The sequence below is a fragment of the Scylla paramamosain genome, chromosome 39, assembly GCF_035594125.1.
Source record: "Scylla paramamosain isolate STU-SP2022 chromosome 39, ASM3559412v1, whole genome shotgun sequence".
Classification (NCBI taxonomy): domain Eukaryota; kingdom Metazoa; phylum Arthropoda; class Malacostraca; order Decapoda; family Portunidae; genus Scylla; species Scylla paramamosain.
Genome location: NC_087189.1, coordinates 2,381,411 through 2,400,064, shown reverse-complemented (window position 1 = coordinate 2,400,064; position 18,654 = coordinate 2,381,411). Strand labels below are relative to the sequence as shown.

The 18,654-nt window shown below is 38.8% G+C and overlaps 2 protein-coding genes across 4 annotated transcripts; one reads left to right on the top strand and one right to left on the bottom strand.

Annotated features, from left to right (window-relative positions):
• The first annotated feature begins 1,161 nt into the window (after positions 1 to 1,161).
• LOC135092036 (uncharacterized) lies at positions 1,162 to 5,347 on the top strand. 3 transcript variants are annotated; one of them, XM_063990185.1, is made up of 5 exons: positions 1,162 to 1,363; positions 1,510 to 1,580; positions 3,854 to 3,972; positions 4,246 to 4,387; positions 4,605 to 5,347. In XM_063990185.1, exons 3-5 carry the CDS (start codon positions 3,886 to 3,888, stop codon positions 4,889 to 4,891), a joined length of 516 nt encoding a protein of 171 aa, XP_063846255.1. In that variant the 5' UTR covers positions 1,162 to 1,363; positions 1,510 to 1,580; positions 3,854 to 3,885; the 3' UTR covers positions 4,892 to 5,347. The 3 variants fall into 3 exon arrangements, with proteins under 3 accessions (XP_063846255.1, XP_063846254.1, XP_063846253.1); XM_063990184.1 differs by lacking the exon at positions 1,510 to 1,580 and having other exon boundaries at positions 1,163 to 1,363; positions 3,857 to 3,972; XM_063990183.1 differs by lacking the exon at positions 1,510 to 1,580 and having other exon boundaries at positions 1,165 to 1,363.
• A 757-nt stretch (positions 5,348 to 6,104) lies between these two features.
• LOC135092029 (tubulin alpha-2 chain-like) lies at positions 6,105 to 15,996 on the bottom strand. The gene is made up of 6 exons (XM_063990167.1): positions 14,723 to 15,996; positions 12,391 to 13,537; positions 9,779 to 9,903; positions 9,545 to 9,639; positions 9,156 to 9,328; positions 6,105 to 8,939 (listed from the first exon to the last, which is right to left on the bottom strand). The coding sequence occupies exons 2-6, from the start codon at positions 13,324 to 13,326 to the stop codon at positions 7,995 to 7,997; spliced, it is 2,274 nt and encodes a 757-aa protein (XP_063846237.1). The 5' UTR covers positions 13,327 to 13,537; positions 14,723 to 15,996; the 3' UTR covers positions 6,105 to 7,994.
• Between the last annotated feature and the right edge of the window lie 2,658 nt (positions 15,997 to 18,654).

Genomic DNA, 18,654 nt, shown 5'->3' with positions numbered 1-18,654 from the left:
TGAGTGAGTGATTGAAAGCACTTGAGGATAAAGGTTCCGTGCCTTGAGAGAGAGAGAGAGAGAGAGAGAGAGAGAGAGAGAGAGAGAGAGAGAGAGAGAGAGAGAGAGAGAGAGAGAGCTTATCATCAATGTTATCATGTACGAGTATATTTTTATTTGTTTATCATATTCCACTTGTTTTATTTTGCGTCACACGTCTCACTCCCCATGAATAATAATAATGATGATGATAATAATAATAATAATAATAATAATAATAATAATAATAATAATATGGCGAAGATGTTCGCAAAATCACTTAATAAATGAGTAAAATGTTTGCATTGCTCTCTTTTCGTCCTGAGAACTAACTCAAAAGTCACTCAGCACTATATAAGTAAACAAGTTTATATAAGTGGTAAGGGAAATGGAACTATTGTGCTAAGTTTCTTCTTATGTATGTGTAGTGATATTATAGTGTCTTTTTACGTAGTGGATGGAGTTTAATGAGTAGTAGTAGTAGTAGTAGTAGTAGTAGTAGTAGTTGTTGTTGTTGTTGTTGTTGTAACGTAGTCTATTAATAGGAAAAATATGGTAATACGTTTAAGCTGTTGCGTTACTAATGACACACACACACACACACACACACACACACACACACACACTGACACAAAAACACAAGTGTAACAAGGGCAGCGCCAGGAACTAAAAAGCATCCTATATAAACAATAAAAAACAGGAGCAGTGTCATCTCTCCCATCTCCGTTCTCCGTTACTCATAATTTTTTCCCTCCTTAACTTCACTACGACGAAGAGACATAAATACTGCACCAGACGAGAAAGTACTCAGGAATATTAACACAGCAGACTTGTAAGGAAAGTTATGATCCACTGATAAAACTGATAAAAGAAATACAAGAAATCCGTAACTGGCATCTAGCGGCGTTCCCAGTGACTAAAATCCTTCATTATTTTACTATTTGTATACAGTAATGTCCGATTCTCGATTTCTCAACACTACAAGGCGACTTATATATAAATTTCTCGGTGTATACATAAGTCTCCCTGTAGAAATTATCAGAAGGTGGGTTGTTTGTGTGTTTATTTAACGAGAAAGGGTAACTGGAAATCTGAGAGCGTTGAGTTGCTAGTCAGAGCGTCCTTCCCCATACCGCATCTCAACACGGACGCTTCTTCGCCTCAGTTTGGGTTATACAACGTTCGAGGAGGCTTGTGTGTCACTCCATCACCCACTGAAACTTCCCAAATCATCACAATTTACAATTTCGTTGGGTTGCTGTGGAAATACAAACGGGAGGAGCGTGCAGGGAGGACCAACGCGCCTCGGGAGTGGGGAGAAGAGGACAAGCCGGTGTTTCATGAGGTAGGTAGAAAAGTAACTGAAGTAACCTACATTTCCACATTCAGGTGAAATGTTGTTGTTGTTGTGTTGGGTAAGGGGAAAATATGAGTGGATCTTCCTTTTCTCCTCTCTACTTCTTGACGTTTGTCTCTTCCCCCTCTCAAAAGGATGTTTGTGAGGTGAGAGTTTCCTTCCGTCTCTTCCTGTTTCTCTCTTCTGCCTCAATAAGGAAGGTGAGGTGAGTTCAAGGTGCATCGTCATGTCAAGTTACGGAGACAGGTTTATAGGGAAAGAAGTGGAAGGTGAAATCAGGGTTAGTAATGCTTAAAGTAAAGGGATTTGACGAGTAATTACGTTGATTGAATGTAATAAAACAAACATTTAAGGAATAAAAACTTTATTACCGAAAGATATTGAGAAAGAGTGGTGAGATTCTGCTTTTAAAATGTACAGGAAGTGTAGAGCGTCAGGCGATTCGATAACTGGGAGATTTAGAGAGAAGAGAGGTTATAACAAATTTGAAACGGGGGATATATTGAATAAAAACGAGACGAGATGATCAAGTTTTATGTAGAATATGCAGTAAAGGATATCGAAAGAATGCAGTTATATATTTAATTGATGTTTTAGAAGGACTTACTATTATATAAAGCGATAGTAACAATTATACTTCTACTTTTTTTTATTTATTTTATTGATGATGCTAAACGAACGACTGAAAATAATGGATACATATTTATTAGGTTTATTTAATACCGGTAATATGTGTAACTTATATTTAGATGTTAGAAAAAAAAAATAATAATTCCGTTTTCCTTGTAACCCTTGCTTTCTTCCTTCCCTGTGATGCGCAACTCTCTCTCTCTCTCTCTCTCTCTCTCTCTCTCTCTCTCTCTCTCTCTCTCTCTCTCTCTCTCTCTCTCTCTCTCTCTCTCTCTCTCTCTCCTCTCTCTCCCCTCGTATGTACAGGAAGTCAACAGTATTCACAAGCGTTCAGTGGCTCTTTTGAATACGGAAGTGTGTAGATATGTATGTGTGACAGATTTGTTAAGGTTTCGTGCCAGGTGTTGAGAGAGAGAGAGAGAGAGGAGAGAGAGAGAGAGAGAGAGAGAGGAGAGAGAGAGAGAGAGAGAGAGAGAGAACATCCGCTCATGCATGAACAGTAGGATGGAAAAAAAAAGAAAGGGATGTTGGTGGAATGCAGGAAGGAAAGAATGAAGAAAAAAGGAGAGAACGTATGATTGTGTGTGTGAGAGAGAGAGAGAGAGAGAGAGAGAGAGAGAGAGAGAGAGAGAGAGAGAGAGAGAGAGAGGAGAGAGAGAGAGAGAGAGAGAGAGAGCACATAACATGAACACAGGGAGGGAAAAAAGAAAGGGTTGTTAATGTAGTGCAGAAAGGAAAGAATGAAGAGAAAAGGGAGAGAGAGAGAGAGAGAGAGAGAGAGAGGAGAGAGAGAGAGGAGAGAGGAGAGAGAGAGAGAGAGAGAGAGAGAGAGAGAGAGAGTTACAAACAGTATTGCGTGAATAGAATGTTTTTAGAGGTAACGGTGGAGGTAAGTTCTCTCTCTCTCTCTCTCCTCTCTCTCCTCTCTCTCCTCTCTCTCTCTCTCTCTCTCTCTCTCTCTCTCTCTCTCTCTCTCTCTCACCCCTCCGTCAAAGCGTGACTGTAAAACATTTGATGGGAATTTGCGCTGAGAGAGAGAGAGAGAGAGAGAGAGAGAGAGAGAGAGAGAGAGAGAGAGAGAGAGAGAGAGAGAGAGAGAGACCACCACCACCTAAGTTTAGGTCTTGATAACTGTTTAATTTTATATTGACTTAAAAGAAGTGGGTTATTATTATTATTATTATTATTATTATTATTATTATTATTATTATTATTTATTTATTTATTTATTTATTTATTTATTTTATTATTATTATTATTTTTTTTTTTTTTATAAGGAGAATGTTGGTGTGGATGCGAGTTGATCAAATAATCGTGCTCAGGATTTAATGGAAAGAGGCAACATACGTAGAATAAACTGGTATAAGAAAATGCGAAGTGTCTGTGCTTAGATAAAACATAACCTACACTTTTATCAAGTAATATTTAATAATACTGTTACTTAAAAAAAAAAAAAAACTTGGTTAATTAAGAAAGGAAATCGTTAAATGCAAGCTCTATTTAGTATTTGAACTCATTTTTTCAAAAATAGTTTGGTTTAGAAAGTCATGATGTTTAAATAAGGAAATTGTGTTATTTTCTATGAAAATTGTATTAAAAATCTTAATTATTCTTGCAAAATACATAAGTTAGTGTTTAGTACCAAGTAAACACTAATGGAGCTTATTATTATTATTATTATTATTATTATTATTATTATTATTATTATTATTATACTTTTATTTTTAAAATAAATAAAGGAGAAAAAATGAATGAATAGCTCAGAAAATTTTGATGATTAGTTGGCAGCAAATAAGGGAAAAAAAGCACTGTTGAGACTTTCTTTTAACTAAACTTGTGTTCGGACAGAAGAGGAAGCTGAAGCCAAAGACAATGCCGCCATGAAAGGATTTGGTCGCGCCCTTGAGATCAATTTCCTCTTCCTCCTGGTGGTGGCGCTGCTGGTGGTGCTGCAGCTCATCCTTCAGGTACATGACACAGATGATCCCACACCTGTGCACACACATGTTCGCGCACAGTCCATTTTTGAAGCGCCTCTGATATATTAATCATTAACATCATCTCTTCACCATTTGAATAATTTCCATAAATTACGTGTCATATTTGATATTACCGAAGTACGTATACAAATTAAGATGCTGAGTTCAGTGCAAAAGTCAGGTGATGTATTAATTTCATCTTAGTTGGATTTTATGAGTATGAGTGATATAATCTGAAAGTGGTTGTATGTATGCCCACAGGGAAGTCAAAGGGAGCTATTACTGCAGCTGAAAGAGAGAGGGGGTGAAGGGGAGGCGGCGGGCGAGTATCCTCAACATGGCCCCCCTCCCTCCTCCCCCCTCACCTTCCCTGACCAAGACATCCACGCAGCTGGCGATGCGAGTACGTATCTGCGCGCGCGCACACACAAACACACACTAATTAGGTAATCTCTCTCTCTCTCTCTCTCTCTCTCTCTCTCTCTCTCTCTCTCTCTCTCTCATACACATGTGAGCTTTAATACCAGTAATTAGCGCCATCATATACGTACTTCCATAACTGACATTGCTAATTTTCGTTATTTTTTTTATGGTTCTCTTAAATAAATGGTTCGTTACAGAAATGGTTATTAGTGATAATGGCGGCGGTGGTGGAATATTAGCAGCTCCTGTGGTACCAAACATCAGACGATCCTTCCCCAAGAGAAAGGCGCCATATGTGAGGAAAGCAAAGAACAAGAAAAAGAAGAAAAACCGCAAGGGAAAGAAGCAGCTTGCCCGAGGCGTTGGGGGAGCTGAGGGAACCTTTGTTAAGGGATCAGGAAATATCGGGGTCATTGAAAAGTCTGAAAAGGTTAATAAAAGAGGAAAAACGAAAGTAAGTAATAAGACAAAGACTAAAGTGTAAAGGATATCTAACTTCATGCATGCACTGCCATAGGTGTGTGTGTGTGTGTGTGTGTGTGTGTGTGTGTGTGTGTGTGTGTGTGCGAAATTATGTAAAATGATTGAAGAATTTGTTTTAGGGAAATGTAATGGTTGATGATGAAACTGATATAGTTTTATATAATTTCCTATATTTTTAAGGTAATGAATGATGAATTGGCTATTTTTATAATTTGCAGTTATGAATTATGAAAAAAATAAATTTGATATGACAAGATATGAATAATAAGTGTGCAATTCTTCTAGTACAATATTTTATTGGTGATCATGATCTACACACATCACACTTGAAGAATGATTTAACTTTTGATTAAGAACTGATTAATCTCTTGCTTCTTTCACTTGTTCTTAATATGGGAAAAATAGGATTTTGTATAACAAATAATGCATTTCATATTTATATAAATGGTACAAATAATCAGTGTTTCATTTGTATGTGTGTGTGTGTGGGGGGGGGGATGGTTGGTGAAGGAAATTATGAGATACTTAAGAGGAACTTCATATGGGAAGTTTGAGAGGCAGGGTACCAAAGATGATACCTGCTGAAATTCATATGAGGAGAAACACCTGTCTGCCACATGACACACACAACGAGAATTATGATAGACATTTTATAAAAATAGCAATGTGGTCTGCCCACAGTCTTTTCTCTCTACAGTCTTTCCATTTCTAACCATACACCTTCTTCTGTCCAAACTCTTCTTCATTCACCTTCTTTCTCTAATTAAAGTAAAGTAAAAGTAAAACCTGTCTACCACAGCTGTAAGAATTTTGTGGACACATACAAGCAGACTGCTGATTGCCGCAAATATTGGTTAGTGGTAATGATTCATGTACATATTTTTATATTTTTATTTTCTTTCAGTTTGATGTTTTATTTTATAAGCTTAGATTTTTTTTTTTTTTTTCCATTTTTACCATACCATAATTTTGCTTTTAATATCAATATTTTAACCTGCCATATTTGTTTCTTTGATTGTGTTGCAGTGATGTTGCAGTACCATAAATCAAATCAATCAATCATCTTATCTAGATTTTAATGATAAATTGGGAAGATATCCTCAATAAAGAGCAATGCAGTATGGGCTAATTATTCATAGCATCTCCATTTTATAACTACTAACATTCCAGAGTACGTATTATGAGATCCCCAGGTGCCAAGTAAAACCACGAAGTGTCATAACATTTGTATTTAGCAAAAAAGGCATCATCATCATCAGCATAGTCACACTTTATCAAATCTTGTGGTGTGCATGTGAAGGTCATTACTAAAAATACAGATTATTTATACAAAACTTTGATGGTAAACTGTGTCAACTATGGAATTAGCAAAATACCTTAAGCAGTGTCAGATAAAAATTGAATAACACCAGGAGAGAGATCACTGGAAGTCACTTGAGTTTCACACTTTTCACAATGGAAGGACAATAACAATACCCCCCAAATATGAAGCAATGAAGTCATGCCATTATATGTGTGCCTACATTCATATGGACATAGTCAGTATAAGTAGTTGACTAAGTTGCCACACTAATTTCCATTGTGTTTAATGTTTTCTGTCAGTCTTAAAGCCTTCTTATCTACTAGAATTTTGTCATATTTCAGATCAGTGGATTTGAAATTGATGGAGGAATCTGTCAGTCATTAGATTCTGTCTGGAGATTGTCAGTAAAACAGAGGACTTGAGATTGATGGAAAATGTTATACATGTGGAAAAGAGTGCAGCACATTATCTGACTTTGATCATGACTATCCTGCATACACCTGGCACCAAAGCTGTAGGCATGTGTTCAACAAGCAACACTTAGACCTTAATGTTATACACTTGAATATATCTAGTTACATTATCAAACATGGTGAAGAGATGATTATACAACATATGTTCAACGTTCTTTAACCATGAATATTAATACTCTTTTATTTCAAACCTTGAAGACATGTAAAGATGCATTTCAAGACCTTGACTCTTTGTGTTGTTCCTTTGAGATTGTCTTAGCAAAATGGATGTAAGGATGTTCCATAAGTCAGTGTTCAGTTATAAAAGTTGAACAAGGTTTGTGTTATGTTATAAAAGTTAGAAAAGGCTCAGGCCACCAGCAGTCACTTCCATGTCACTTAGTCTCACTCTGTGCTCAGTGCTAGATGTGCTGTTGAGCCTGCAAACATTCATTCATGGAATGTGAATCAGATGAAGAGGGAAGAAGTAAAGGCCACATGCATAACATTTGCAGCTCATTATCTACACCTTAACCTCCTCATCTTATGCACTGACTGGCAGATTAGCTAGAAACTAGTGACATCACAGTTAGTTTTGTTTTTAATTATGAAGTTGTAAAATAGGAAATACAGAGTGACCATAATTTGTATGTATAATACTTGGAGATCAGTTACCCAGATTTAGTGGACTTATTTGCCTCAACATTTAGATTCTTAATTAGCTACTTTTCCCACAAAAAGTTGTTACAACAATTATTTGAGAGATTCAAGAGATTGGGTTAGAAATACATACAAAGAGGCTTGACTTACAAACACTTATATTATCTTTAAATTTAAAAGAGAAAATAGATCATTTTGTTGAATATGGTACACAGAATAAACCCTCCTTATACCTTCTGTTGATTTCTTGTTTAGATGAACATCGAATTTGAAGAATTGTCCCAAAAATGCTATGTATTCATGATTAATTGTGGGAACCTTATAAAGCATTTTAATTACACATTCATTATTCATTGCTACTAGATATTAGAGAATATGGCATTTAGCTGTTTAAACACTTACTGTTAGTATTTTTAACAGTAGACTGTACAGCTTCTAACACATTACCTGTTAACTTTAATGTCCATTGACTTTTTTAAAAATAGGAATATCTTGTTCTCCATTTCACGCCCTTATATATATATATTCAAAAGTCATCATAAATCTCTCTCTCTCTCTCTCTCTCTCTCTCTCTCTCTCTCTCTCTCTCTCTCTCTCTCTCTCTCTCTCTCTCTCTCTCTCTCTCTCTCTCTCTCTCTCTCTCTCTCTCTCTCTCTCTCTCTCTTGCATACCACACATATGTATATACTTTAAAACTCCTCCACTTCTACTTCCTTCCCATCTCTCTCTACCTCCTCATAATCCCTAATCATCTGTGCTATGGTATCCTGTGCATCTGCCAACTCACATTCCTCAAGACCCTCCCCAGTGTACCAGTGAACGAAAGCCCTCTTGCTATACATGAGATCAAACTTGTGGGTCAGTCCTCTCCATGTATCCTTGAAAGCAGTAGTGTTGGCAAGCATACACACAGCTCGTGTTAACTTAGTTCCTCCCTTGCTGGGGTATAGTGTGGGGCGTCCTCCATTTATCCCAAGTTTGAAGCCAGTTGGGCACCACTCAACAAACTGGACGGTCTTCATGAGTTTAATGGCCGATATGGCACGCTGGACGTCATTTGGAGTCACGTCACCACGATACAAGAGGCAGCAGGACATGTACTTGCCATTTGTCGGATCACATGTGGCCATCTGCATCTTGGGCTCAAAGCAGGATGTTGTCATGTCTGCCACTGTTCTTTGATCACATGCTGCTGCTTCAGGGGAAATGATTGGTGCAAATGCCATGACTGGGAAGTGGAGGCGCCTCAGAGGAACAAGATTCGTGTTGAAGTCCCTGAGATCAACATTTAGTGCACCATCAAAACGCAGGGAGGCTGTGGATGATGAAATGACCTGTGCTACTAGTTGGTTCAGATTACGGTAATTAGGCCGTGTCATTCCTAGGTTTTCCACGCATAACTTATATGTTGCCTCGTTATCAGACACAAAGACACAATGTTCATAGTCCATGGTGGTGGCTGCATGGAGGACAGTGTTGTAAGGCTCCACCACAGCTGTTGACATGCGAGGTGAAGGGAAGATGCAGAAACGCAGTAACCCGGTGCTGCAGTATTCCTGAGTTAGCTTCTCCAGCAGTAAAGTCATGAAGCCAGAGCCTGTACCACCACCCAAGGAGTGTGTGACGGTAAAACCCTGAGGAAAAAATTAGAGGGTCATACCAAGTTATGAGAATAAGAAATCAATAATGAAAATATAGATGAAAGGAGCAGGAGACAAAGTAAAAATGCAGGCAATGTGGATCATGTTGAGATTCAAGATACAGTATTGAGAAAGTTATTGAAATCCATACTAAGGAAACAGAAAATGAAGTAAGAATGCCACCACTTTTACAATCTCTCCTTTTCTCACCTGTAGGCCAGAGCAGGCCTCCACCTGTTTCCTGATACCATCTAACACTTTGGTGATCACAGCCTTGCCCACAGTGTAGCGGCCACGAGCAAAGTTGTTGGCAGCGTCTTCCATGTGAGTGATGAAGCTGGACGAGTGGAAGAGTTCTTTGTGTGTGCCATGATGAATCTCATCTGTGGGCAGAGTTAGAGAGGTAGTGGCTGAAGGGAAAGCTTTATTATGTTTGTCCTCTTGTTTGTTTCTTAGCTAAGTATTTTTTTTTTTTTTTTTTTTTTTGTGTGTGTGTGTATTTTGCCATTTAGCTGTGAGAGATTCACCTATCTTTGATTTCACAGCTCAGAAGTATGAAGAGAACAACATCATACACATAGCAAACACTTCTTACTGACCCACAACTGATGGCTCAAGGTCAATAAAGAGTGAGCGGGGAACCATCTTGCCACTGCTTGTCTCAGAGAAGAATGGGTCTAGAGAGGATTCATCACTGATCAGGGAAAGGGAGAGAAGAGAGACAAGGAATTAAATTAGCTAGTGTGGTAGTTAAAAACTAGATTTAACTATGAATTCCAGTTAAATTTGGTTATTTTTTTTTCTGAATGTTTCAGCCACATCCAAAGACTCACATGGTTGGGTAAGGAACTCCATCAGGGAAGATTCCATGTTCAAGGCAGTATAGTTCCCAGCATGCCCTGCCAACTTGCACGCCAGCCTGTCCAATGTGTAGGGACACCACTTGGCGCCCCACACCCTGCACACATTGAGAAGTGTTAGCTTAGGGTATACCATGGTTATCTGGCTCTGTCAGTTTATAAGTGACAAACCTTGCAGTGCTGTCCTTTATTCTCCATAGTTGTGCCTTTGGAAGAATTATTCAGAGAGTAGTAGGTAAATATTTTATTATTATTATTATTATTATTATTATTTATTTATTTATTTTATTTATTTTTTTTAAGACAGATTCTCTGTATGTGGGTCAGGGTTTGTCACCTGATAGCCAGCCACCAAGTGATGTGCAACTAGTTAGACCAGTCCCTTGATTTTTGGTCCTCCATGATAACCGTAATCAATATTTTCTTTGAAAAGAATCTTGTTATACTCCAAATAATATTGCTGGTTAAACTTAGTGTTAATTGCCATCAACAACCTTGTTTTGAAATGGGAGGGAAGTGAATTACTAGGGTGATAAATAGCTGTATTCAAAGAGGCAGGACAACAGTGTTGATGCTTGATGGCAGGTTAGACAACAGTAGTTCACCAGTGATTACTCTTGGCATTGCTGCCATTTAGGTGAGGCAAGAATATAATTATTAATTTGTTGTCATTACCTACATAGTAATGAACTGGTAATTTTTTTAAAGAAACAAATAACAGGGAGATACAATCTTAACATGAGAAAGAAAAACAAGAAGAAACACCATGTACCCATAAAAGGAAGGCAGAAAAGCTTGAGCCCTGTGCCTCATTCTGCTGCTGTACAAACACCCCAGGTATTGAGTGCATCATTCATAGGCAAGGGAATTTAGCATGATTTGTTGCATGAGAAAGCTGGCTGAAAAGGCTTCCATCAGTTAAAGAATAGTATTGCAGAGAACTACCGTACTATACCGAGAAATTATGTGCATGGCATGTTTTCTTTACTTTACCATTGTGTCAAAGCCTTGCAAGAACATATACTTGGTACAAGTTCATTATAAAATGCTTAATAGTTAATCTGCAGGACAGCAAGTTTTGGCCTTAAGATCACATTCACAAGCTATTTATTTTCACTTTTAAATCAAGACAAAGCATTTGCCCCATTCAAAATACCTGCAGCTTGGAGTTCAGTATGCACACATAATAAATACTTTTTACAGAAGTAGCATAATACCAATGAAATAAGGAGTTCAGAAGTGTGCATTGCAGCATTGTACATTTTAAGGACTAGAACATGTACTGTATCAAGAGTGTCTTACACTGTGAGTCAGTCCCACTCTGCTGTGCTGTGCAGTGGTTCACACACTTAGAACACCACAAAGTATACCAACTATGGAAACAGGCAGCTTATTGATTCCAGCAGCTAAGTAATATCATACCTTAGAGCTGGAGTTTATACCGGAAGTAGTTCATACATATTCTTAACTATGCATCAAGTTATCATCCCAGTCACTTGCCATTAAGATCTGTTGTATGCAGATTTGTATAGTTTATGGAGGGTTGCATTCACTCTTAATTTATGAGATAAAGTAACATTTCTTCAGATTCTAAAAACAGGAACATTAAACAATAAGCTACAGAGGATCTCTACATATTGGAGGGAAACATTAATGCATAGAAGGGATTATGGAAACCAAGAACTTGGGGCCTTATGTGGAGGGAGGAAGGAGCAAAACACTGCTATAGGACATATTATAAAGGGAGAAAAGGTACCAAACATGACTCGAGCCAAATACAAAAACAAATGGGGGACATTACTAAGGAGGAAAGAAAACTAGAATATATTAAAGTCAGGCTCAAGATGTGGGACTAATAGGAAATATTACTGTGGGGTCTAAGATAAAGGAATCATGTGATGTATCACTACAGATTTGTAATGGGAGGAAGGAGTATTTAATGGGATGGGACATGCTGAGTTGTATGGGATGGCTTTTTGATCAGTAAATATAGAGTGGAATGCTACTTCTGTTACTACTTTACTTTTCTCTTTAGACAAATTAGTGGGGATGTACTAGGTAATATGCTGTGTTATTAGTTCTGAATCCTAAATAAACATAATGATAGTTTATTTAGTTTGTTATTGTAAATCAGATGAAAGTAGGCATTGAATTCATCTGTTAAGTATGAATTTTCTTTCATCCATTCTTTTGTCTTTTAATTACAGCTGATTTGGTGATGTAGTTGTAAACTAGTAATATATTTTATAATTTTCCATAGCAAAAGAGAGTTTGAACCACATTTTTTTCTCATGGCAAACATTGGTTCAAAGAAGTGAAAGCATAACAAAAATAGGTATTACATTTTAAACCCATGAATGTCACCTAACCACCAAATAACACTGAAACTTCTTCAGAACATAGCCCAGTAACAGATCCCAAGTAGTAGTAGTAAAAGAAGGAAACAGAAATGAATATTAGTGCAAGGCTCAGATCACCCCAAGAGTGCACTGGTCATTGGGTGAGCACTGCGCAGGCCACTAGGTCTTACGTTGAGGGAGGGAGACAGGCTAACATGCAGAGCAGCAGAAGAGCAGCAGCCCCACCGTATCTGGACCAGCTAAGAACTCCTCATCCTCCTCCTCAGTGTAGCCATCCAGGTCCAGAAATGATGCTGTGGAGTCTGACGTTGGTAAAGATGCTGCAGAGCCATTGAGGTCATGCATGGATTCCAAAGGTGTGATGTGACCTAGAGCGGCAAACTTGGCACTTGATTGTCCCTTGTGTCTTGTACGTGGCCCACGTTTCCTGCGGAGTGTAGTCACTACTTGCTCTCCGGCTCTCTGATGTGGGTGTGCTGGCTGGGTGGAGTGCCAGGCTCTGTATAAGGTCAGGCCAGATCCTTCAAGGTCCCCAGCACGTCCTAGTATTGCATCCCTGTCCTTTGGTTGGCAGAATCTTGCTACAATAGTCCGTGGATGGTTTTCATCTGCCTGTCCCATGCGGCGACAGTAACGAAGGTGGATTTCAGATAAGCCCAGTTTCTCACGGAGCATGCCAGACAGCCGGTTGGATAGCTCATCATCTGTTTCCATCTCTTCTTCTGCCAAGCCATCCACACACAGAGTTGCTTCCTCACGACTGGGCTCAGGGGCATAGCTCACGCCCACACTGCTTCTCTGTTTACGATTACCACGTCTTTCAAATCCACGTCTATCACCACCATCCCAGCCATTCATACAACCTCTTCCATCTCCATCCCATGCCTCCACTTCATCTCTGTTATCTGTACCCCATGCACTAAGTCTCTGCCGCACATTTCCTCTTCCTTCAGCACCACAGCATCCTGCCAGAAGCACCTTGAATAAAGACTTGATCTCCCCAAGCTCAGACCGGGTGAAGTCAATTGCTCTTGCTTGCTCCACCACTGTAGCTTGAAGGGAGTCAACACGAGTTGTCACCTGGTTCACGAATGTCTCCAGGGATTTTCTATAAGCCTCATGCTGGAGGTCGATGAGGAGCTTGATAGCAGAGGGTTCCATTGTGATATTATAAGAGGGCAGTATAAGAAGTATGATTGTTTTATGGGTTGGACTTTTGTAGTTTTAAATTCCTGAGAGGTTGAAAGGTTTTTCTATCATAGTCTTGGTGAGATGTTGAGTTACCTGGGAGGTTTTAGTTGTCATAACAAAAAGACTAAATACTACAATGCAGATATAAGAATACTGTTCATGGCTAGTGCAGTGCTGTTTGCTGGAAATTAGACACATGTTATAAGACACTTAGAATATATCATTGCTGTGGTAGATCAAAAACTATTCTTGATGTGGCTTGTGGTGCAAATATTATGGTGCTTCAAAAAGATTGATAGGGTGATATGTTGTAGGTGGTGAGTTTTTAGGTTATTTGTGTCTCAATCCTTCCTCCTGTTGTTTGCTATTCCAGTTCTTATCATTAATGCTGTACCATTACTCCTTTCTCTTTGCTTTTGGATGTTGTTTCTGTTGTTCTCATGCTGTTTTGCTTTATTTTCTGTCCAGTGGTATTTGTACTTAGATGTTGATTTTTGTTATTAAGATATTTGTGTTCTTTTTCTTTTCGTCTCTTTGTACTTAAAAGATTAAAAGCCAAATTTGTCTTGTTACTGAGTTAAGTTTAAGGCTCATTACTTTTGCACTGTGTAGTAAAGTATTCATAATGGATGAATTAGCACTAATTTCAATCTTTATTTTCATAAATTTCAAGTTTTGTGAATTCCTCTAAAAAAAAAATAAAGAAAGAAAATACAAATCAATTCAGATTTTTTCCCCCATTTATCACCTTATCATTGGATATTTCTGGTTATTTTTATGAAGTGACAAACAATCATGTACTCCAGATGTACACCATGTATGCGTACAAAGATGTTTACAGGTTCGTGTCTGTTCCCCTCACTCCTTCACACACCCCTCTTTTCTCTCATTTCTCTTTTTTATTTTTTTCCATACAAGGCACCATTTCCTTGCAGTATACAGGCAGGACGTTCCCTCACATGTCATTACTGTTCCCACCGTCCAGTCTGTAATCCTTTGGACGCTTTGGTCGAGTAAAAAAATCGATCTGTAGCGGATTTCTCGGACCACTTCCCTGTCAACACTGCCTCGCTTTCATTCATTCTTCTCTCTGACTCATTTCTTCCTCACTTTTCGATATAATTCGCTCATTTCCTGTCAGTATACAGTCACGACATTCCTCCACACGTCAGCACAGCGTCGACTTTCCAGTGTTAAGAATTGAGTTAAAATTCGATTTATAGTTGATGTTTTCTCGAGGTATTTTTGCCAACTTTCACCACTTCGCTTACACGCCTCTTTTGTTTCACTTGTTTCTCTCTCATTTTTCCATGTAGGCAACTGATTTTCTCTCAATACGTAGCCAAGACACTCCTCCACGCATTACCAGAACGTCAACCGTATAACATTAAAAACTGAGTGTAAAATTCGATATAAAGTGGACAGTCCCTCGAGCCATTTTTCAGGCTCCAGCTGTCGGCGTGTTTCTGAGGACTGAGGCAGCTTGACAATTAAGTGTTATAGGGGCGTGTCCTTCTGTCCTCGGCATCCGGCGAGGGTGTCAGACAGGCAAGGACCGCGTGTCTGCTGTACCCTGGCCATGTCTCGCGTTATATCGATTGCTTTGTACCGTCATTCGTGTTTATTTGCAAGGGGACGCTGGCTGCTCTGTGTCATCGTCTGGCGTTATTGATATTCGATCGTATAGGGGATGAGGGCAAGGGTTCAGTGCAGGGGGTTGTGTTATGTGTTTTCTTTGTGTTTGGTTCATTTTGCTCTATTTACTCGGAGTTTGCGTAATGGTCCTCCTGTCGAGATTTGACTTTTACCGGTGTTATCAATCAAAACCCAATTTGAGGCTCTTCAGCCGCCATCTTGGTACTACTCTCTTGCTGTTTACTAGTAAATTGTGTATCTCATTTAAGCCTGACATCATGAAGTAAGCATTTCGGGAGTTTATCGCCTATGCGTGCTTATAAACTATGGAAAAATAAATGTTCAGGGTTAGATACAGAGTTGGCGTTCAAATATGGCTGCAGGGTGGCGTCAGCAGACAGTTTATAAGGTACATCGAGTTTTCGGTATAAATATGCAATACGAGGCGGGACGGGTATTAACCTCCGAGATCTTACTAATGCATACTGACAGTGGTGCATGTCGCCACTGTATAAATATTACCATTCATCACAAATACGAGTTGGCAATTACAAGTGGGATTGAACAGGAGATAGTAAAGGTTAACACGATAAACTCAAACTTTAATAAATAGACTACCTATATATTTACCTGTTACCTTAGCGAGCGACGTTGCCAAAAACACCATTTGTTTAATATTATGACAATGACTTGAGATTATAAATGGCAACATTGCAGAAAAAGTTACTTAATATTAAAATATATTAAAAGATATCGTAACTTGGCGTTAAATCCTTAGAATAATTATATATTCAATTAGGGCGACTTTTTTTTATCTATTTTAATTTCTCTTAAGGTATCACGGGGATTTTAATTTATCTCTCTTGCATACCTGTTAATTAAGCATCACAGGTAATCGCCGGAAGCTAGTTAGAGCGATAATTAACTAGGAAGGTAATTGGTGAGCTCATTACTGCGTTTTTGGATGAAATGTAAATAGATTACGAGAGAGAGAGAGAGAGAGAGAGAGAGAGAGAGAGAGAGAGAGAGAGAGAGAGAGAGAGAGAGAGAGAGAGAGAGAGAGGTCATACAAGGAAAAGGGTTAGATTGCATATGATTGTTGACGTCATAATATGGCACGTACTGTACACACACACACACACACACACACACACACACACACACACACACACACACACACACACACACACACACACACACACACACACACACACACACACACACACACACACACACACACACACATCCGTTCCCTTTTATACTCCTACACAATAACAATAAACTTCAATCATACTAAATTTCTCTCTCTCTCTCTCTCTCTCTCTCTCTCTCTCTCTCTCTCTCTCTCTCTCTCTCTCTCTCTCTCTCTCTCTCTCTCTCTCTCTCTCTCTCTCTCTCTCTCTCTCTCTCTCTCTCTCTCTCTCTCTCTCTCTCTCTCTCTCTCAGTTGCCAGGCAGAAGGAGCAGCAACAGGGCATGATCCAGTGCGCTGCTCGGACGTTCCTTATTAACTCAACTTACTTTTTGTTCCTCCGCCAACAAGGGAACGTTTAGCGCAAGATGTACAAGTATTAGTATTAAATCTTGCAACCGGGACGCCATTATTATTATCATTATTATTATTATTATTATTATTATTATTATTATTATTATTATTATTATTATTATTATTATTATTACTGTCACCTAGTTATATGAGTCGTAAACTGACCTGACATCACTTCCAAGAGGTCATGTCAGGTTAGGTCAACTCATGTAACCACCACCACCACCACCACCAATACACCTGCTTGGCAAGATACCTTTCACCTTTAACGATAATATTACGCTCGTTACTTCCTGTTAAATGTGAATAACGGTGTAGTAGTAGTAGTAGTGGTAGTAGTAGTAGTGATAATGGTGGTGGTGGTGGTGGTGGCAACAGTTCTGAAGATGATATTCGTGTTAAACTTTAGAGGAAGAAACAGAGGAAGCGAAGGAAAAGAAAGGGGAAATGAGAAGAACATGCAAGTAGGAGGAGGAGTGGGAGGAGGACGAACAGAGGAAGTGGGAGAGAGGAGGAGGCATTTGATGATTACTAAGTGAGAGGGGAGGGAGGGAGAGGGGGAGAGGAGTGAGAGGAAGAGAGGGAATAGTGAATGGATGGAAAACAAAGAAACAGAGAGAGAGAGAGAGAGAGAGAGAGAGAGAGAGAGAGAGAGAGAGAGAGAGAGAGAGAGAGAGTCATTTGCACTAAACATACAAATAAATTCATTGAACCCACTATTATTATTATTATTATTATTATTATTATTATTATTATTATTATTATTATTATTATCATTGTGTATTCATTGATGCGTCCAAACAAATATGGCATCTTCAATCCATATAAGTCAAACACAAGATAGTAATATAAGATAAATGCTGTTTTTTATGGACAAGAAAAGAGAGAGAGAGAGAGAGAGAGAGAGAGAGAGAGAGAGAGAGAGAGAGAGAGAGAGAGAGAGAGAGAGAGAGGAACGAGTTTGCTTCACAATATGCCTCGATACCCCACCTCTCTCTCTCTCTCTCTCTCTCTCTCTCTCTCTCTCTCTCTCTCTCTCTCTCTCTCTCTCTCTCTGTCGTCATGAAAACTAGTATTATCCTCCTGTGTTCTCAGACGCCAACCACACAGCTCCTCCCTCTCCTGGTCCTCCTCCTCCTCCTCCTCCTCCTCCTCCAGACAAGTTTCCTACAGGCCGCCAGCTGCTCCTCTGTCTGTATCTGATATTTATTTTTTTCCCTTTTGTTTTTCCTCTATAGTCAAGTGATACGTATTGCAAGAATCCAAGGTGGTGAAAAAAAACATAGAAATTGCGTTTAGGATTCCCGTGTTTTTCTTTTCATTGGTGTGTGTGTGTGTGTGTGTGTGTGTGTGTGTGTGTGTGTGTGTGTGTGTGTGTGTGTGTGTGTGTAGCTTGCTTATTTTTGGTGTAGACTATACTTCAAGAAAAAGGGGAAAATAAATATGTTATGTTATAGAATATTGATTAAACAAAAGGTATGATGTTTCTTCTTCTTCTTCTTCTTCTTCTTCTTCTTCTTCTTCTTCTTCTTCTTCTTCTTCTTCTTTTTCTTCTATTTTACCAGATGTTTCTCTTATTTTTTTTATTTCTTTTTATTAACTTGTTCCGTTGTAATTTTTTTCAGTAACTGATAAGAAAAATACTAGTCATTCTCTTCCCTGAGAGAGAGAGAGAGAGAGAGAGAGAGAGAGAGAGAGAGAGAGAGAGAGAGAGAGAGAGAGGTTACGTGTTGAAAGAGGATAAGGAAAGTGAGAAATATAAAGATAAGAAATAGAAATCTGAGGAGGAAGAGAAGAAGGAGGAGGAGGAAGAAGAAAAAGAAGAAGAGAAGGAGGAGAAAGAGAAGGTACGTGATGAAATGGAGACGTAAAGTGAAGATGAGAAAGCGAAGAAGGGGAAACAGATGATAAAGAGATGGAAGAGTGAACAACAGATGATAAAGAGATGAAATAAAGAAAACAGTAAAACAGAAGGGTTGAAACTAGAACACAACACAGAAGGAAAAGAAAGAGAAAGAAAAGAAAAAAGAGGAGAAGAGAAGAAACGTGCTTAACTGGATACGAAGGAGAAAGAGGAAGCGAAAGCAAGGAAGGTGAAGGAGGACGAAGGGCAGGAGG